This window comes from Chrysemys picta, chromosome 11 (assembly GCF_011386835.1).
Source record: "Chrysemys picta bellii isolate R12L10 chromosome 11, ASM1138683v2, whole genome shotgun sequence".
Taxonomy (NCBI): Eukaryota; Metazoa; Chordata; order Testudines; family Emydidae; genus Chrysemys; species Chrysemys picta.
Genome location: NC_088801.1, coordinates 46,527,015 through 46,549,315, shown reverse-complemented (window position 1 = coordinate 46,549,315; position 22,301 = coordinate 46,527,015). Strand labels below are relative to the sequence as shown.

General features: G+C 40.6%; 1 protein-coding gene across 15 annotated transcripts in view; it reads left to right on the top strand.

Annotated features, from left to right (window-relative positions):
* PDE1A (phosphodiesterase 1A) overlaps window positions 1-22,301 on the top strand; it is a 284,525-nt gene that overhangs the window by 17,157 nt on the left and 245,067 nt on the right. For 8 of the 15 annotated variants that reach the window (XM_065561933.1, XM_042860654.2, XM_065561946.1 and 5 more), the window contains exon 2: window positions 9,673-9,786. In XM_065561933.1, coding sequence (XP_065418005.1) covers window positions 9,673-9,786 — 114 coding nt within the window. The other 7 variants (XM_065561941.1, XM_065561934.1, XM_024114870.3 and 4 more) reach the window with 7 other exon arrangements.

The following is a 22,301-nucleotide window of genomic DNA, read 5'->3' as shown; positions in this document are numbered from 1 at the left end:
GACTCAGCACATGTTGTTCATTTTAAGAATACTTTCGCTGCAGATTTGACAAAACGCGAAAAAGGTACCAATGTGAGATTTCTAAAAATAGCTACAGCACTCGATCCGAGGTTTCAGAATCTGAAATGCCTTCCAAAATCTGAGAGGGATGAGGTGTGGAGCATGCTTTCAGAAGTCTTAAAAGAGCAACACTCCAATGTGGAAACTACAGAACCCAAACCACCAAAAAAGAAAATCAACCTTCTGCTGGTGGCATCTGATTCAGATGATGAAAATGAACATGTCAGTCTGCACTGCTTTGTATTGTTATCGAGCAGAACCTGTCATCAGCAAGGACGCATGTCCTCTGGAATGGTGGTTGAAGCATGAAGGGACATATGAATCTTTAGCGCATCTGGCATGTAAATATCTTGCAACGCCGGCTATGACAGTGCCATGTGAATACCTGTTCTCGCTTTCAGGTGACATTATGAACAAGAAGAGGGCAGCATTATCTCCTGCAAATATAAACAAACTTGTTTGTCTGAGCAATTGCCTGAACAAGAAGTAGGACTGAGTGGACTTGTAGGCTCTAAAGTTTTACATTGTTTTATTTTTGAATGCAGTTGTTTTTTGTACATAATTCTACATTTGTAAGTTAAGCTTTCATGATAGAGATTGCACTACAGTACTTGTATTATGTGAATTGAAAAATAAAGTGAGCACTGTACACTTTGTATTCTGGTACAATTGAAATCAATATATTTGAAAATGTAGAAAACATCCAAATATATTTAAATAAATGGTATTCTATTATTGTTTAACAGTGTGATTAATTGATTATTTTTTTTAATTGCTTGACAGCCCTAAAAAAAACAAAAATAAAATGCCCCCCCCCAATCCCCCCCCCCAACACATGGGTGAAGACGGTGGTCGGGTATGGAAAGCACTATTTGATGTACATCATTCTCAAGGTACCCATGTGATACTGTATGTCATTCACAGCTATACAAAACATTCCTGGAGGTATGATAGGGAAGTCCCTGTTTGTTCATTTGTGTTTGCTTCCTTGCTGTGTGCCTGCTTGTAGGTTATATTGTGGTCACTTTTGGGGTGCTGTGTGCTGAGCCTAGTGGCCTATTAGGCGATGCTGAGAGCTTCCTAACGAGGCTCTAGCCTGCCATGCTTTGATCCCTAATACCTTTAGGATCTCTTGCTACATAAGAGATTGAAGTCCAGGACCTCCATAGTAGCAGTCTCTGAAATGCTTCCAGTTCCTCGTGCAGGGCCGGTCAGACAGGCAGAACTGCAGGACCACATTGTGTGGATGAGACAATAGTATCCGGAAGAGGGATTTAGGTTTATTAGGAACTAGGGGATGTGTTTGGAAAGGAGGAGCCTAGACAGGAATGGTGGGCTCCACCTACAGAACAGATTGCTGGCATGTAAAATTGAGAAAGGTCGTAGAGAGGTTTTAAAACTAAGTGCTGGTGGAAAGCCAACAGGTGCGGAGGACCTCAACATTTGGATAGACACATCCCTTGGGGAGGATTTATTAAAGGGGATGTTCTATATGTTAGTAAAGAGTAGAGGATAGAAGTTGAAAAAGTACACACGGGCTGAAGAGAAACCGTTCAAATGAAAGAGTCCCATTTGATTACATCACATGAAGTCAGACAACTAAATACTGATGAATTTTATAAGTGCTTGTATACAAATGCATGACATCTAGATATTATGGTGGGTGCCTGGTATTAAATGAGAATATTAATATAATAAGCATCACAAAGTTGATGGAATTATAATAATCAATGGGACACAGTAATAGCAGAGTCCAAAATACATAGGAATGACAAAGTAGGTCATGTTGGTGGGCACTATATGTGAAAGAAAGCATAGACTCAAATATTGTAAAAATCTTAAAAGAATCAAACTGTCCCATGAAATATCTATGGATAGAAATTTCATGCTTGAATAATAATAGTATAGTGGTCAGAATATATTACCGACCACCAGAATGGTGATGGTGATTGTGAAATGCTCAGGGAGATTAGAGAGGCTACCAAAAAACCCCACCACAGTAGCCTGTAACTCCAAAAAGGGGAACTATTAAAAACTGGGGAGACCTGTTAAATGGAAATTAAAAGGAACAGTCACAAAAGTGAAATTCCTGCAAGCTGCATGGAAACTTTTTTTTTAAACCACTGTAATAGAAGCTCAAGCTAAATATATACCCCTAATAATAATAATTAATAAACAGTAAAAGGACAAAAAATGCCACCATGGCTAAACAGAGTAAAAAAGGCAGTTAGAGACAGACAACCTTTTATAAACTGGAAGTCAAATCCTACTGAAGAAAACAGAAAGGAGCATAAACTCCAGCTAGTAAAGTGTACAGTTATAATTAGGCAGGCCAAAAAAGACTTCGAGGGGCAACAAGCAAAACACACACAAACTAACAGTAATTTTTTTTTAAAGTGCCTCTGAAGAGGGAAGCCTGCCAAACAACCAGAGGGACCACTGGATGATAAAGATGCTAAAGGAATACTCAAGGAAAACAAGGCCACTGCAGACAAGCTAAATGAATTCTTTGCATTAGTCCTTACTGCAGGGGATGTGAGGGAGATTCCCACATCCAAACCATTAGGTAACAAATCTGAGCGACTGTCCCAGATCGAGGTGTCAATAGAGGAGGTTTTGGAATGAATTGATAAATTAAACTGTAATAAGTCACCAGGACCAGATGGTATTTACTCGAGTTCTGAAGAAACTCAAATACGAAATTGCAGAACTACTAACTCTGGTATGTAACCTATTGCTTAAATCAGATGACTGATAGATAGGTAATGTAATGCCAATTGTTATAAAAAGAATCCAGAGGTGATCCTGGCAATTACAGGCCAGTAAGCCGAACTTCAGTACCAGGCGAACTGGTTGAAACGATAGAAAAGAACAGAATTATCAGACACAGATGTTGGGAGAAGAGTCAACATGGCTTTGTAAGGGGAAATCATGCCTCACTAATCTATGAGAATTCTTTGAGGTGGTCAGCAAACCTGTGGATAAGGGTAAAAGAGTGGATATAGTGTGCTTGGATATTCAGAAAGCCCTTGGCTTTCTGAAGGCTCAATGGGTTAGTAACTGGTTAAAAGATAGGAATCAAAGGGCAGGAATAAATTTTTTTTTTTTTTTTACAGTGGTGGTGCAGGGTGGGTGGGAAAAAGCTATGTTAAGGCTGCATTGGTGGACACATTTTCTAATTTAAATCCCTTGTGTGATGGTGAAGAGATTTCTCTCCCCCCCCCCCAATGGCATCTGTTCCATTATAGCCTTTTATAAATATCAAGGAGCTTTTTCTTGTTGCCATGGTCCTTGTGGAAATACTGTACAGCTAGAGGGAACATTTTCTTGTTTCCTTTGAGCCATTCAAAGTGAATGTCTAATGAAGCTATTTCAACAATTGTTAGCTAGAACAACATTTCATGCTACTTCCTATGTCCATGTCTCACCACAGTCAACTAGTTATCTCCTTAACCTTTTCTTGGTTTAGTGGGAGAAGCTGGCAGTCACTGTGTCAAACCCAGAATTCTTAATACCTTTCGCATATTCCTTCCCTGCATTTCCCCTATGCTGTTCTAGGCTGAGAGCGATAACTTGGCAATTAGTTTTTTCACAGGTCCTATTGAAATGTCAGTCATGGCTCTGGAGTGTCTAGATTGATGTGGGGGTTTTAAGGTACTTTATTAGTCAGAAGGGGTCAGGTAAGAGTATCATTTACTCCATAATGGCTGTATGAAAACACCTAAGGAGGTTGATGGAAGAGACTTTTATCAATTGATACAGACAGTTTGTGGAAGCTGAAAAGAGACACAGTGAAACCCAGAACAGTTATTCTGTTCCTGTGTATCCTGTCACTGAATAGTAAATTGTGTATTTGTAGAGCACAAGGTTATACCTCTGATCCTCTCTCTCTATGGTAATTTTGAAGTTGTGTAATACATTTCACATCCAGTGCAGTGCTGGCAGAGTTTCCAAAACTAATGATGTTCCCCAAAAGTAGTATTTGCTTCTTGAGTCCTTCCTCCTGTACTTCCACAGCTACTGTACTAAGCACACATGCTTTTTAAATAAAGATGTTAACCCCCAAATCTTTCAGATGCGTGACCTTTCTCATTCCTTCATGAATTTCTTGGGCCAGTGATCCATGTATCTGCTCCAAATACCTTAATGATTCTGCCTAGTCATCTTCTGCTTGTCTGACCAAAAATGTATTGTTTCCTTCTTATTTATTTCAGTTAAATGTCTCGAAGGCATAGAGGAGATTTATTTTTGGAGGGGAGGAAGGGATGAAGAATAGGAGAGTGAAGAGGGATGAAGAGTAGGTGAAGCTCTACTCTACTCCTCTCTTTCTCCTTCACTCAATTTCAATTTATCTCCATCTGAAATCTTCAATTATCTCTTACCTTGAATTCGTGTCTTTCCACATCTTCTACATGTATAATCTGCTTATCACCACTTCCACAATAGTGCCCGCATTTCCTCTAGACTTGGCTATTGTAACCTATCCCTATGCCCTTCCCAAATGGTCTGTAAAGTGCCTAAATCACATAAACACCTAACTCCTGTTGATTTCAATGAGTTAAGTGCCTAGCCTGCTTAGAAGCTTTCGTGAATCCCACTAGGCTGTTACCTGCATCCTTAGATTCCTAAATACCTTTGTAAATCTAGCCCCAAGTCCTTAATGCCTATGAGACTAGTGAACCCTCAACGCAAGTAGTGTATGAACAGGAGGTTATTTTTCAATACTGTATTTAAACCTCTGGGGACATAATGCACATGGTTACTAGCAAGAACTATATCAAACAGCCCACTGCTGTGGAGGAAAAGAAAATGCAAAAGTTTTTTTTTCTTTTTTTTATTTAAAGACCAAAAGTATATTTCCTTTTGATTCCCTTTATCTAGGTCATCTGGTCTGTGCCAGTCTGCTTGAGAGTCTGTATCAGTCCCAACTCTTTTAGCTAGTTAGTTTAATCAGTGCCAGTTTACTGAGTGGGCCATCTATGTAAATCCATCAAGTTGCTGTAACTTAGTTCTATTGCCAGTGACAAAATCTATTCTGTAGACAGTCTGCGCAAATCGCAAATTATTGTAACATGGCTAGTTTGCCAGTGCCAGTTTTGCAATTTTACATTAGGTCTGTGCACTTTAAGACTAGATGCTCTTCTCTTATCTCAACCATCCCTTTACATCAGTTCAGAGGAAGCACATGTGGGGCAAGCAGGTGAACCATGGATTTTGTTTATGATGAAAGCCATTGTATGTGATTACAAAACCAGGATACAGGCAGAAGGAGAAAGAAGAGTGTGTGGAGAAGACGGCCTGACAAAAATCCCCTGGAAATTTTTCACAGCCGTGAGTGATGTAGTTGGGTCAGCTTAACTTTGTAGTGTAAACCAGCCCTAAGTTTAGGCATTGCCCTAGGTTACATCTACACTGCACACCACTGGTGGCAGCATGTAGGGTATGTGCAGCTACAGGCCGCAGTGAAAAGCTGGCTGCATCCACACTGCGTATATAGTTGAAAGACTCTGGTGGAGGGAGGCAGCGCCCCTCGCCAGAGCCTTTTCTCGCTGCAGTGAAAGCCTTGCTAACTTCAGTGACTTCAAATTCCTCAATTAGTTCCTGTCTCTCCTGCAGTTCTCCTGATTAGGGAAGGTTGCATCGTAAGATTTGAAAAGATGAGCGATAATGAGAGTATGAGAAATCAGTTCTTCAAGTCTCTTGTTACTTTCTCTTCCTGCACCAGTGTTGATCTGCAGGTACTGAACAGAATAGTGAATAATGTGGCATGTTTTGTTTCCTTTCAGGAGTAAAGGATTTATCTAAAATAAATCTCTAATCCTCCTCATCAAAACCTGTGTTAGCTCTTATCCTATTCCAGTGGCCAGTTCTCTAATCCGTCTAGTTGCAGGCTTTTCCCTGTTTTTAAAGTGGATTTTTAAACTTTTATTATTATTCAATGTTCATAGTACAAGGAAGGATGTTGCCCTTTTAACTGTATATTAAGACACTGTGTCTTTCTTTCCTAAAGCCAACATTCCATTTATTCTTAAGGAAAGGATGCACTTTGAATCGGGGGGGGGGGGGGGGGGGGGGAGGGAGGTGAGAGGGGGGAGGGCATACCATGTTATATTTCAGCGTCTGATTTAAGTACTTGTTTGAGGATTAAGTGGCACAGTGACAATTTTATCAGGCCTTAGGTAGGGGGATAGAGCAGGGTGCAAAAGAAATTTTAAAATCTCCAAACTGAATCACTAGAGTTTTGCCTAATAACCAGAGACTTGTCTTGAATGAATAGATATCAGATTAACCCAGAAATATAAACCTAAACTTTAAAAAGATGCAGGCAAGGGATGAAAAGATTGTGTTTTTGTTTTTGTTTTTAAAGAGAGAGAGGAGAATGGGCTCTAAAACCTAGCAAGCTGAGAGCATGACACAAGTAATCCAGAACAAGAACATGGAGAGGCCAGAGAAAAACATCTATTACTTTACATTTAAAAAAACCACTCATCAGTTCAGCTGCCATCCGTTTGGGTAAATGCCTGTTCTTAAAATAATTGCCCACTGGTTAGTATTTGGAACTAGTTTAGGCTAGATTTTACCTAGAACACAGCCCACAGTAAGGGAGCAGCCCAGGCAGCCATAATTTCTCACCTGATCAGGGAGGGAGGTTGTAATTTTATTGCTGTCCTCCTGACTGGCAGGTTGATGGGGGCAGAGCTAAGGTTCTGTCTGTTCTCCATCCATCCTGACTCCTACCCGTCTTCCTGAAAGTGGAAATAGTGGGTGAAGAATACCTGTTTACCCCTCTGTGCCTGGCTCCAAGTTTTGGTAATGGAGTCAGATATCTGTGATCCAATCCTGTTTATTTAGAAAGAATGTATACAGTCCTGTTTCCCTGAACACAGTAGGAATTAAACAAGTAAGTGGTTTGTTTTGCTCACAGTTCTAAGCCTCTTTCAACATCACTTTGACCCAAAAGCTGTTTCTTTAGCTTTTCTCTGGACCCCACACTCAGTGCTTGAGTTGGCTTTCTACTATCTTCTTTGTGTCGGCTTCTGTGTGTTTCTTGATGCTTCTCTCTCTCTCTCACACAAACATTCACAACTCCACCAATCAATCTTGTAGCCCCTGTGTTTGCTATATCAGTCCTCAGAGAAACTCCTTTGGGCCACATGGTTCAAATTCTACTCAAGCCTTGCCATGCATCTGTGAGGTGTTCCTATTGCTGCAGCCATCTGGTTTCACAAAGGAACTCAATTGCTTTTTACACTCATCTTGAATGAAAGGCAGCTGTTACACCCACCAGCTTCAATGCAGTTTCCCAATGTATAACAGTATTGTCTTGGTTGCACATAATCTCAGCCCTACCTGAGGGGAGCAACTGGAGCGTAATACCTGAAGAACAAGCAACATTTCCTCCTCTTCAGAATATTAAAAGTGATATTCTTAACCACTCCTTCTGTTCCCTTGGGGGGGAAAGAACAGCTTAAACATGGTGCTACTGCCACTTGGAGCTGGCACTATTTTCCATCACAGAATCATACTACAGGGGCAGAGAATGCCTTATGAGGAAAATAGGGGCTTAAAATTTCCCTCTGTCCCTGGAGGATTGTATGAATACATAATTATTTTCTTTGCATTGCTTCAGATGCGGGGGAGTGAGAGGTAGGGGGCAGGGAAGAATTCACATTAGTGCTAGTGATTCATATATGTTACTCCCTGTGAGGATATGTCTACTATTTCTTTAAAACTGTATCAAGATGCTATGCAGAACAGGACTGGGAGGTTTCTAGGAAGAAGTTCTTCAGTGCAGCAGCAAAAGAAGGACAGCATTACAGCTCCTACTGTCTTCCTTAATCTAATGAAGTACCTTGTACTGTGTTTAAAGAAAGTGATTGTTTCTGTGGTTCTTCAGTTTTGTCACATGACTCTCTTCATTGCAAGCAAAAGTTAGGGGAGGTGTGGATCACACACTGACTTTTTTTAAAAAGCCCCATTGAAATCTATGGGCCTATTCCTCTTTCTCTCTTATGCCTCTGTGAATCAGGAATACGTCTAGTGAAGTCAGTGTAATGACACCAGTTTAAAACCAGTGCAAGTGAGAGGTGAAACCTTTGGAAAGATATGAAATGCATCAGCTAATGATCTCTCTGATAGAAATCAGTGAAGACAGAGGAGGAGCCAACACAGAATAGAGATTAATAGGACATAAAGGGGATATTAAAAATGTATTTTAATGGAGAGGAAATCATCCTAATATTAGGAAACTTATGAGAAAATAAGGGGAAATGGATAGGGGAACTTCAGTGACAGTGAATTACTGTGATCTTTTTCTTTTTCCTTGGCATTTTCACCCATCTCTGCCAGCCATTTCAGATGGAGATCTCGCATAACCTCACATCTTTGTTACTTTTAAACATTCACAATGCTCTATGGTTGAAACTGACGTATAGACAAGCTAGTGGTATCTGGGACTATTTGGATCTTCCTCCAGAGTTGCAGATCTTTGTCTGTTCACAAAACAAGAAGGAAGATGTTTATAAAATGAAGATCAAATTTTGAAAAGCTCTGCAAACACAGTTGAGCAAGCAATGAAATATACCGATGCAGAACTAACCCCAGTTCTATTGAAACAGCAGCTTTGGCTGTGCAACTAAACGCATGGGTCTGCGCTGTAGAGATAGAGCTGGCAATCTGCTGCATGGCTGGCAGACCACTTAGTTCTCATTCCTTTTGGTCTTTACATGCACTTAATTTTTTCTCTGGCATGCACAAACAGTTCAGCATCAGATTTTGACACACGCAAGCTATTGTCCCAAAGGATTCATTGAGCAGGCTGTCTTGCAGCTGCTGCATTTTCCACCAGTTAAATTGACAGTTGCCTACTGTGTGGAGTTGCTAGGAGAAGGTGAATAGTCATGATTACAGCATATTCCTTCAATAACAACCTGTAGAGCTCTCTGATTACTCTTCTGAAGGGATTTATACATGTCTTAGAGTCCCAACTTAACGTTTGTTCAGTTATGTTGTTAAGAGGCTGGTAGATATTTATTCATTGAAGACCAATTCAGGATCATCTAAAGAGACAAAAGCTCTGGCATTTAAGCAGGCATTCATTTCGTACGGTGGTGCAGCTGATATTGGTTTCTACCATCTGCTTTCCTATTGCAGCTTGCTTCTCCGACCTGCACAGCAAAAAAAAAAAAAAAATTTTTTTTCTTCTGGACTGCTAAAGTCATTCACATTTATCCTGCATGGCAATGAATGCTAATACGTTTTAAGGAAGCTTTTGTGCTTCAGTGCATCTCCCTACAACAAATGAAGTGCATGGGGAAAGAGCTTGAGCAGTCAGTCAGTGAGTAGTATAGTAGCTGGCTCACATGTATGGAGTAGACTTGTGAGGTCAGAAGAGCTGTTTATAGTGCTGTATGCTTAGGGGGAGAAAGAGAGTGGATTTGTCTATCAAAGTGAATAGCAATTCAGCCAGAAGCTTTCCTTAGCTTTGTAATTCTGAAATGTTTTGCTAGATGAGAGCTGCTACTGTATAACGTGTGGATCCTCTGACGTTTGTAGTGGACTAAGGAATGCTTTTACTTGCTGCTGAGCCTGACTGTAACTGTATTGCTGTAGGACAATTACCATGGGGTCTAGAGCTACTGAAACAGCCCGGGAACTGGAAGGCACCTCTTTAAAGTACCAAATAGGAGGACACACTGAGAAAATGTGGCAACGGCTCAAAGGAATGTGAGTAGATCCTCTCCTTGTTTTTGTGCTGTTTCCTGGGACAGATCTGTTGCTTTTGAATGTGACTAATCAATACAGGGGAAAATTATTTTATAAGCAGTTACTAGTATTTAATATCAGAATGAAATGTCTTTTTAAAATATATGGTAGTTATTAGATTCAGTCACCTTGTTTAAGAGACACATGGGCAGTAAAATAACTATTGCCCAAATCCAAATGCAGGTAACCTCTTGCATCTGACTACCCACTTCGCTGTGACATTATTTTGCATGTACTATCTTCAGAATCAGCATTTCTATAGCTATGTCACCGTTAGAAATGGTTCCCTTTGGAGCTGGTACTTGTTCCCCTGGAAATGGTGGTACATTTAGGTAAGTATATAGCTGTCTGAGGTACTCAAATTAGCTGTAATTCACACTGCTTGAGTGTGCAGGTGGATTAGCCTATATTGAGAGGGTCTTCGATATTCATAGGGATGCTGTATGATTCCTGTCTTGCATAGATTTCTTTTTTTAAACACTTAGAGGCTTATATAGTCACTAAGCTAACATCTACAACATGCAGGCAATTTAAATGCCGAAGACTAAATCCATTAGCCAGTGTGTTCCTAAAGCCACAAAACTTTAATAGTTTATTTAGAATGGCTGTTGCTCTAAAGGCTAATGTCAGTATATATGTTACTCTCAGATATGTACGTTACTTAAATAACAGTTTCCCTCTTTAGTGTTTTGGGAGCAAGGGAACAGCATTAGCCTTTGGATGGGGAGGTTTGAAGTGCTGAGTTTGAAAGGCTATGCAACAGATGTGATCTAGTCTGTAAATAGCAGAAGGAACATTATTGATTTTAATTTAAAACCTATGGTACATTACAGCATTTAGAGGATTAGATGCAGTACAGGAAGGTATAAATTACCAGGCTTCCTGTGCCCAGGGTGGGGATTCCTGCAGTGTGGGAAGGAGAGTTTTTACCACCTGCTTGCCTGTAGTGTTCCTTCAGTGGAAGTCCGCTTTAAGTTGTGATCAGGGCGCTTTAAGAAACCAGCTGGCAAAGACAGTTGGTTACATGAACTGAATTCTTTGGCCACTCTGTCTAACTCTGCATGCTTTTGGGACAGTGCTGGCCCCTGTTAATTCCAGCGAGTGCCCTGGTGGTAGAGTTGTTTCAGCCATTTTTTGTGCCACAACCTCACCTGATGGAGTTTCTATCACTGGAGACCACCACCAGTCTTTATAGGGACTGCCATTGGTGTAGACTCTAAGTTGACCTAGTATTTGTAAGGTTCTCTGCAATCACTAGCCTCCTAGATTAAAATGTTTTCTTTCAACTGTCTCTAATTAGTAAATTGGGTCAGTTTTATTATAACTAATTAATGTAATAAAAAACAGCCTCACTCTATACCGCATATCAAAGCAATAAGGTTAATTTCTTTGAGAGTATGTAAAGCAATGCAAGGAGTTTGAGGCTTATCAAACCCAAAAGGAATCTGAAAATCACAATATGCCCATATTGTAAGTAGGAGCCAACCCCATAAACGTTGTTCCTCCTATAGGACTTGTTAAAGCTAAAACATTTTACAGTATTCTAAAATGAAAAAATATTATTTTGACAGATAGAACCAGCTGAGCATTTTCCTCAGCCTCTCCTATGATTTCATTGAGATTGTGAATATTACAAAGAATATTGAATGAATTGAGTCTAAAATGTTAATTGTTTCAGGGGAGCTCTTTAAAGACCATATTTATTCAAAGCAGGAAATAGTGAGGAAAGGGACTGATTTCAGTGCGCACACAGTGGTATTAAAACAAGTGTGTGTTTTTCCAGGAATGGGGTGAGTGGGGCAGGACTGCAACATGTATCGCGGTTCCGAAGAAGAATCTCTATGTTTAAATTAATTACTAATTAGCTAAGGGAATTGACTTTTCATAGGTGAAATACAAGATGGTGTCTGTTAAGGGAAATGAACAGAACGCTAAAGTAAATTCCACCATTACTTGTCCATGGACGGTTCTCATTGAAGGTGATGGGAGCTATGCTTGTGAGTCCAGAACAGAATTTTACCCCGGGGAGCTCAACAAAGCCCATGACTTTATCTCAGTTTCATCAGTTTAAAACTGCGGTTTCAATAAGGCTTTCATTGTCACTTGTGAGGAGACAATGAGGATTTCTCTGGCCTGCAAACTGGCTCAAATTAATCTTTGAGTTTCATATGAGTTTTATTTTGTTGTATTTAATTTCAATAATAATAAGCTAGGTTGTGTTTAATAGCTGCATGCTGCATCTGTATGCATAGCTGGCTTGTTTTTTTTTCTGTCAGCATTTCAAATATAAGCATTATATATGTAGTTCTGTGGATTATTCCAAGATGAAACACCTTAGTTCAGTCTGAAACCATCTGCCTTTTGATTATCAGTGGAGGGTCCTCTGCAAAACAATATTTTGGAAGTATCAGCAAATGTAATTGTTTGACTAAGTATTAACATGCAAGTCATCAGCCCAGAATCCAAACAGAATAACTGGTTTGGGCATTATGGATGTGGTGGGACAAAAGGAGTTTTTTCCTTCCAGGGAATAGAATGGCTTTGCAGGCTGTAGCAACCCTAATACTGCCCTAATACACTTCTTCTGTGGTGGAGCCCTGGAGATTTAACAACATTGAAACCTTTGGCCATGCCCCATCTCCATATGATCCATGTGGCCCTGGAGTCACCAGAGAGCTGATCTGCAGGCTGTGCAGAGGGCGTGCACCTCTGCCTGGCTACCCCAAATCCATCTGCATTGCTTGTGCATGGAAACTGCTGGCAAGGTGCTGGCCTTCTGTGGCAGTGGAGAAGAGGGCCAGATTTGCCCCAAATGAATGATTGCATAATACTCGATTCTGAGTTCATAGGTGATAGGGTTCACAATACTACCTTCCTGGAATAGGAGTGTCTTGACCTGAGCTGCTGTTCCTTGAATTAAGACACTTTGAATACTAAAAGTGTGAACTCCAAATGTGTTGGTACTTCAGGGAGAAGACAAAACAAGCTGGTATCTCAGTTAATAAAACAAATAATAAATGAGCCAAATTATTCCTTTAATTATTCACTCCTTACACAAACTGCACTTAAAGGAATAGTAGCAGAAGTCTCTGACGCTGCTGGTAGAGCTCATGCAGCCCGTCTGAACCCGCAGTTTTATACAAGCATCATTTACCAAAAAAACCCTATATCTTAGTGTTAGGAGCAAGTTCCACTCAGAGAACTGGAAGCTCATACATCAGGAAAGAATTTACCTTTCATATAGGAATATTTGGCCTCTCTTCATTGTGCTAGAACTGTGGAATCTAAAAATTTGGGAGGGATTGAATTCAGGGGTATGGTTAGGGTTCGTATCTAACTAGAATTATTTATATTATGCAACCTGTAATTGTTTTAGATTAGGGGAGGCAAAACGGTCTTCCCTCTGCTAGTGCTGGCATCAGTGCAGGGGTGAATCTGCTCTTCAGTCATTAATTAATGGAAATATTTAAAAGAATATAGACAATTGCCTTCCTCAGTTTTTGGTTAATTACCAGTGGAGAACATTTTAAAGGAGAATAATCGTCATACATTTTTAAGGCTAGAAGGGACCAGTGTGTTCACCTTGTCTGACCTCCTATAAAGGCTATGGAACTTCACCCAATGATTCTAGCATCAAACCCATAACTTCTTTCTTGTATCATAACTAACAAATAAACCCAGTCATCTTTCCTTTGTTTTTCTTAGTTTTCTGTACACATTTTTACTTTATACTGCATTTGGTGCTTAAATTTGTTAGTTTCTTCTGCTCCACATGCTTGATCCAAGAAAGTTCAAGAAAGTCTAGACTACTGCTACTGCAATTATTGCTGTCATAAGCAGAAGAAAGAAGATAGTCTGGAAGGTGGATGGACATGATAAAACTACCTAGCTATAGAAAAATCTTATTTAATGTGTAACTTCTACAGTATTGGCAAATGGATACAAAACTTAAGTGGCAATCTAAATTGCTGCTTCTTTTCTAATGTAAAAAAAAAAACCCTTTAAAGGAAAATCAAAAACATCATTAGGTAGTCTCAAGTTTTCATTAGAACTAAAGCTAAATGGAATTGAAGTAAAATTAAACCTGTTACGTGTCAAATATAATGTTTGACGAGAACAGAAAAATTGAGGACATTTTATAATAATATACCTAGAATGACATTCATCCCATTAAGTCTGCAGTTACAGTGAGAGATTTTTCCATTATAAATCATGAACTTGTTCTTTTGATTTCTGAAGGTTAAAATAAAATGTTGCTATGTCCATTGGTTAAGCAAGACTTTTTATGTGGATAGCTTTGTAACCTACAAACATGATTTTTTTTTTCAGTCACTGTAGATGTTTTAGTACTTCAGTTGCATAACCATGTTAGCACTGTAGAGGAACTGGAGTCCTGGCTTAGTCGTATTATGACAATAATATTCTTTTGCCATTAAAAAAACAATTCACCTATTGTAATGTACAGGAGGCATAGTTACCTGTTCTAGTTCACATTGAGTATTGCCACAAGTCAAAACTGGTTTTGATGGATAGGTTAAGATGGAACCCTACAATTTACAATGGATGGATGGATTGTGTAGAGGACTCTATTGAAATTGGTTGTAAAATTGCAGAGTTAGAGCCCTACTTTGTAACATTCCTACACTACGCCTAGGAATGCCATTTTCAGGCCTATATATAGGTCACATCGTTCCAATTTTTATGTATTACTGGACCGTAGAGCGTAAGCAAAGTGACATATTGTAAGGGATATTTTCTTGAAGATATATGGAGGGATTGTATTTAAACATGTCTTTTTATTTCAAAATTATTACAAAGAACAAATATCTAAATATCTAAATAAATTAAAGAGTTGAGGACTAATTCATAATATAAACTAGCAATAAAATCAATTACCTACAGTTTTCTGCTAAGCTCAGACTTCTACTTGCTTCCACATTAGATTTAGCAATTTCTAAACTCTACTAAAAGATGTTTCCTTGTCTGTGTAACTCTGCCCTCTTTATAGGAATAATTATATTCTCCTTCGTCATATGACCACTTCCCCCTCAACTTAACTTGCAGGTGCTGCAGACTGTTTAATACAAACCCTTTAATATAAAATTCCTTTGGTAAAACCACATTCTTTACTTTAGTCAATAAAATGTCTACAACAAAATGGTCACTTAGTTATTAAACTGCATTTCCCCAAAAGCCATTGGCTAGAGTTCACATTAACCTTCCCCCTTGTATAAGAAGCCTCTGGTTCTGGCAGTAACTCTACTACAGAGAGCTGTAGAACACAATTTACATACTTGGGTACAGGGCTGGATTAACTCTCCTGTGGGCCCGGGGCTCTTAGATTTTGTGGGGCCCCTGTATATAAGTCTTCTTCCTAATTAGAAGAAAATGATCACAATTATGGCATCGAGGCTATTAACGCTATACTAAACTTGCCTTTTAATTAACATAAGGCTGTTCTGTGGTTACAATTCAGTCTTAAAACATGTAAAATATAGTTGTTAATACAAAATAGCCTACTTCTTACCTTAGAACAGCTGTTATATTAGTGTCTTTCTGGAAGGCAGTTTGGGTGCAGGAGGGGGTTCCAGGCTGGGGCAGAGTGTTGGGATGCAGGAGAGGTGAGGGGTCTGGGAGGGAGTTTGGGTGTAGGAGGGGATTCTGACCTGGGGTAGGGGGTTGAGGTGAAGGAGGGGGTGTGAGGTGAAGGCTCCGACCAGGAGGCGCTTACCACAGGCAGCTCCTGGCCGGCCGGCCGGCGATGCAGCAGAGTTCAGGCAGGCAGACTGACTGCCATAGCCCCATGCTGCTCCTGGAAGCTGCCAGCTGCTGGCACGTATCTGTGCGCCCCTGCAGGGAGGGGAACAGCATGTCTCCTTCACTGCCCGCACCTGTAAGTGCTGCCCCCACAGCTCCCATTGGTTCCCGGCCAATGGGAGCTGCAGGGATGGTGCTGGGGATGGGGGCAGCGCGCGATGCCTCCTCCTCCCACCCCTTGTGCCAGAGACATGCCAGCAGCCAGCCACTTCCGGGAGTGGCGTGGGGCCATGGCATGCAGGCAGCTTGCCTGAGCCCTGCTGCACCGGGGGCCCCCTTTGCCTGAGACCCTGGGCTGCAGCCCCTAAAGCCCTTGCATTAATCCAGCTCTGCCTGGGTAAGTAGGAGCTTCCCATCGTATGTTATTTAGTTACATAAGCAAATATAATATTCCTTTCCCCCTGCCCCCAGAAAAAAACACACCAGAAAACAGAACCCTAATAAGGTACCATTTAACAATGCTTAAATATATTACTTTGTATCCAATAGGGTAACCATTTGTCCTTATTTTAAGGAACCTTTTTTCTTTTGATGTCTGTGCCCCTTGTATCAGAGGGGTAGCCGTGTTAGTCTGGATCTGTAAAAAGCAACAAAGAGTCCTGTGGCATCTTATAGACTAACAGACGTATTGGAGTATAAGGTTTCATGGATGAATACCCACTTCGCCGGATGCACGCCCCTTGTAGAATCCATGTATTTTTTACCAGTAATGAAGCAAAGAATCCTATGCTGTTTGTACAAATGTAAGATTTTGTACCATATAAACTTTTGGCACAAATATAATATTGAGTGGGAGAATATCCCTTAAATAAGCTTATCATGTATTTTTCAAACATTTGTAATTTATTTCCTTAAAATATATTGGTTCCTCTATATACCAGCTCACTCTAAGTTGCACATAGCAAAATATATATATAATGTGTGTGTGTGTGTGTATATCAATCATCCACATCTCCTTGTTTTTCATGGGCTAGATCCTATCAATTCAGTAGAGAAACCATGCAAATGTCTAGGGTGGAAACAAGGAACTTGATTTAATGGGCCAGATTCTTGGCTGATGTAGATTTGTGTAACTCCATTGAAGTAAAAATGTCCCAAAATGTTGAAGTCACTGATGAATACAAATGAACTCTGTAGCTATTTGGTAGCTTGGAGTAATCAAGGCTGCCACTGTATTTTCCTATAGGGGATTTCATGCTATGAAATTTAATTTGTTTGGAGAATGCTTGGTAGATATTTTTCATTTTTTTTATGCAGTATAATGTAAAGGATCATTTTCAGGTGTTAGATAAGTTTTAGGTAATCCATTCATTCCCCACCCCCACTAATTAGTGCTAAAACAGATGATGGCAGAATATTCGATAGCAATCATTCTTGCTTTACAGCTGCTCCTGAAACAATCCAATTTATACAGAGCAGATAGACTTAAAGAAATGCAAATGATTAAGTACCTAAATGTTTTGGATATCCACTTGAAGTTATAATTAAAACAGACTTTGAAATCATTTTTATGAAGGAGAGGCTGCCAGGGAGAACCAAGGCCTAACTAGCCTATGACGGCTATGTAAACTACACCTGGGAGCACGAAGGTGCTCCAGGTGGAGGCTCTTTAGCCAACTAGCCAGGGAGCAGCTGACTGGTCAGCTTCCTGCTTGCACAAGATAGGAAGGGGAATCCCAGGATGATGAGAGTTCTATTGGTGGTGAAGACCGTGGTATATAAGCTGTGTAAGAGCCTCCAGGAAGAAGTGCAGACTCCTGTATGGGAAGAGCCCTGAGTTAGGACTTTGAGATAACTGAGGGAGCCCAGAAGAAAAACTGAGAGAGACCCGGGGGGAAGAGAGACAATAGGGGACCTCTGGTTGTTGGCTCAGAGAGGAGAACTGGTGGTGTGCCTTGGGAGAGGCCCAGCTGTATGGGTCTGACTGTAGCTAGTGAGTTGAGCCACAGAAATAGTGCTAATTCCTGTGATGGTCCCTGGAGCAAGGGGTCAGGCGTCCAGGAAGGAAGTCCTGGGCCTGGTGTTCAAAAAGGGAACAGGGAACAAAAGAGACCCACAGGGAGCAGTTTAGGCTCCTGAGACAGGGCATACAAGAAACAGGGACTAAAAGAAAAAGCCCAGCAGGGGTGGAACACCAGTTGCTGTTGCATTAGGACTCCCGATGGCAAAGCGTGTGTGTGTGTGTGTGAGAAAGAGCTGTGAGTCCAGCTCAGGAGAGATGAAAGATCTTCTGTTTACATCACCTGGAATTTGAGTAGCCCAGGGTTTGAACTTTAAGTGACTTGGCCACAGAGCTGAGCCATGGAAGACCCGGTAAGAGGCATACAGCCTGCAGGAGGTGCTGCAGCCCAGAATGCAGTGAAATTATGCACTGACACAAGGGGTTCTCTAAAGGTGCATGCACCCCTTAACAGAGGCCTAATCTCAGATTTACCCAAACTGGGTTTATAACCATAGATGGTGCTGTAATATTCAAACTAGACTTTAAAAGTGAACTGAGAGTTAGCAGTGCTCCTATTACTATTTCCACCCAGCCCAGCCTATTGCTGACATCAGCTCTGGTAGTGGGGAAGAATGTAAAGCTAGCTGCACTATTTCGATTGCTACTGCTGCAGCCATTCAATAATGATCACCAAATGACTAGGGCTGCATGCAGGATTTAGCATCTAATAGAACATAGTAATTCCTAATGAACTGACTCTTAAAGATAAACTGAAGCACCTTTAGGAATTTTGGCCTGTAAACTAAATTATACAGTGTGTAAGTCAAGTAGTTTGTCACCTAAACTGCTATGTTGTTTCTGTGGATGCCACTAGAATTTTCATTCTTCCTGAATACAATGAAGAATACTCACAGCTGATACTCTATTGCCTAAGGGTCTGAGTACACCACCAGAAGCCAGACAACCCTGAGGCTTAATCTAGACTCTGACATTGAGTCACTACAGGTATATGTATACAGTGTATGGCGGCGAGCCTCCCCACCCAGACTTTGGTGAGCGGGGCTTGCGGGAATGCTGTAAAAATAGCTGTGTAGACAGTGCATTGGAGTTGTGGCTCAGCCAGGCTCTGAAGCCCACCCAACTCCCTAGGCATCAGAGTCTGAGCTGCAACTTCAAAGCTCTGTCTACACAGCTGTTTTTAAAGCATGAGGTCTGTTGACCCAGGCTGGGAAGTGTGTTCCCACAGGCTGTGTAGACATACCCTGTGTGGTCTCAGGGAAAGCATTTGACACATCTGATTCTGTTTCCACATTTGTGAAACATTTGTGAAACAGAGAGAATAACACTTGGGCTTAGAGTCATAGTGTAAACCAGTCAGCTGTGATGTAATTCCTGAAAACACTGCACAACTTCCATGAATATTTATTGCATTAGCTGATACAAAAGAAAGGGCAACCCTGACTTCACCTACAGGACTGCAAATATCACTGAGTTCAGAACAACTCAGGGCCGGGATAGCTAGTGGAAAAAGAAAGTAGCTGGAATCTAAACTAATACATGCTTGAGGGGGCATTTATATCTCCAGTCTTTAAAGGGATTTTTTAAATAAAGCCCAATGATATAAGATTTCTTTGTCTTATAAGTTCTTATGAGAGCGTGAGTCTTCTAAAATCCAATATCCTTCCTGCTCACAAAAATGAAGCAGGAAGACACAGCAAAGGAATGGCACAATGTGTTCCTGGACCAGCAAACCATGGCAAGTTGGTCTAATTTCAGACCTCTCAACTTTGCCAGTATATCTTTAAATATTGCTTATGGAGACCGGAAAAATAAGCATCAGGCTACTGTTTCTGAAGTAACTTTCTGATAGGACTAATGAATCTATATAAACATCCTCTCAAAATGCACTCCTTCATGACAATCTCACAACAAATTCTCATCACTCCCGGCCAGGAAGCGATATAAATAAAGGAACCAAAGACTTGAGTGGGCTGTAGCTCAGGCCTTATGTATAGAGCTGATTACACCCTCTGTGTAGAAGTGTTCATAATCATAATATGCAGCAATTGGCTGGACTCTTCCCAGTAGCTTGCCAGTGCTATCCCTGAAAAGAGAACAGCAGCAGCGCTGGTTGAATATAATCCATCCAATACATTTTGTGGCCAGTTTTGTTGTTCGTTGAATGACTCTTTTCAGCAGTGGAAGCTTGCTTATTTCTAGTGAGACCTGTTGAGACATGGTAGAGTTTCAGGTCTAGCTCAGTAGCGACCATCCAAGCATAATGCATGTGTTCTTTGGTGCAGTGTTTTTTAACAGGTCTAAAGGACGATTTTTCTCCTATGTAAGTACTCCTGCTCCCTTATCCATTATTTGTCATTGGCTACAGTTTATTTGACCCAACCTATTTGCAGACTTTTGGCGACCCCAGGAAAACAAGTAGCCTCTATAAATATTATTTGGACATTTCATTGGTATGTATTTCCCTGATATATAGTGGGTTTGGAGGCAGTAACATCGGAACGGTTCACTGCTGGAGTGATTTATGCCTGAAGACACTAAAGAAACAGACTGCAAAGCAGTATTTACTTTTCTTTTCTTGTTCATACACTGTATTGAAATACATCACGGCGTGTGAGAATTCAAAGGAGGCGAAGCCATTGTAGGTCTTACTGTTGTTTCACTCTGCAGAGCGAATTGAGGAATCCGTATCAAACATTACTTTTCCTGCACTTTCATCTCTTTGTTTTGAATGGTTTGTTTCCTTAGTGAAATGTTCTCTCACCTCTCTATTTTTAAATTGTTTTTATAAAAAGGACGGAAGACTGTATGACTCTTCCTTCTTCCTGTAGCTGTATGTGAATATGCTCTGTATTTCATAACCCAGACTATTCTAGATTGAGATAGTTGAGGGGCAACCACCCTTTTCTCTCTGTCATTGATCTCAGATGGAGTTGGGAGTTGCAAGCATTTGCCCCTTTAGAGAGTCTTGGAATCTTTCACCTGTTAGCAGCATCCGTTCAGATCTTAGTGCACAGATAACCAAATCACAATAAGCGCCATGCCACTTAACTCCACTAGACCTGTGTGGAAACTGAAATTCCCATTCCACAGGCAATTCTGAAATTATACAAGAAAATCATTCTGAAATGAGACAAATAATCCAAATTCTGAAATTTCCAGTGGAATCCCAAAATCTTTTTATGAAAAAATTAAAATGACACATTGTTTTGACCTATTCAACATGTTTTTGAGGCTCCCCAAGGTGTCGAGGGCTCTGGCAGCCTGCTGTGTGGAGAGCTTGGGGCTTGGGAGACAGGGCTTCCAGACTGCTGAGGGACTGTGAGCTCTGGCTCCAGGGCAGTCCACCTTATGAGCTGCCCAAAAGCCTTGTAGCCCCAGCTCTGAGGTCTCCCAATAGGCAGGTTGTTGAGGAGTTGGGGAGCTGTAGAGATGGGAATTATTTTCCTACACAAAATTTTCCCATGGAAAGTCAGGTTTCTGTTGGAAAGTAATTATCATCAGCTCTAACTATCACCCTGGTCAGTCTCAGCGGCTAGGCTAAGGACTGAATAGGCCACTGAGATTTGAATGCCTCTCTCTACCCCTGGAGGTGCTTCATCTTTTGTTGAGCCATTATGTAAAGTTTCCTCTGCCACTGCCTGTGCCATTCCTGTTCTCTGGTAAAATGGGAGACCAGTCTCCAGGGCTGTCGAGCTGACCCATGTCTTAACTCAAAAATAGTTCAAATTCAGAGAGTCGTCAGATGAGGAGACTAAGGGTTTGATCCTACACATTGTGAGCTTTGTCATTGACTTCACAGTCAGTGGGAGCAGGACCTATTAGCAATGCTTGGAATCAAGCATAGCCATGTGCCTTTCCCAACACAGTTCTTCAAATGTACATCTCTGTCATAACTAGCAATCCCCATTTATTTCACTCCTAGGCCTATTGAGCAGACACTATTAATTTATTTTGAGAAAATAGGGTCTAGAGTGAGACTACTAAGCTTATATACATAAAACACAATATACTGATTATTTTAGGGGCCTAAGAACTAATGTTCTTTTTCTGTGGAGTTCCGGATTTGGATACAAATACAGTTAAGAAGCAGGCATTGGACATACACTCCTGAGCGAGAGCACTAACATTTGGTGTATATGTTTGCTTCTTTCGACTGTCCCCAATCATATTGTTTGTGTTGCACTGAAATATGCTGTAATAAGACTACATAACTGCTGTCATCTGAGACCTTCATGGAAACAAGCTGGTCATCTCTTGAGGCCTCTCAGGAAGTAAAACTGTAAATAAAGTATATGGTAGGAAATAAGTGGGAAATGTAATTTAGAAGTGGCTACAGTTGTTTTCTGACTTAGGTGCATTTTAAAATGTTTGGAATGTTTCATACTTAACCTTTTGTGCAACCTAAGTACCCACTTTATGGGTAGATCAATTGCACTATTTGTGAGAAACAGCATGCTTTAGAATTCCATCTCCTTTTTAATGAATTCTAAACAGACTGATTTTAATATTAATTGCTCTTTCTAAAAATACCCTCGTGAAAAAATCAGTTGATTACATGCCACAACGAGACTTTTTATAAAGTATGCATTTAAACAGATCAGTGATAGGTGCAATTGTTTCCCCTAATAAACTGGAAGTTATTAGATAGTAGTAGTTAAAATAATTTGTTTTGAATCGTGCAGTTAATATGAATTGC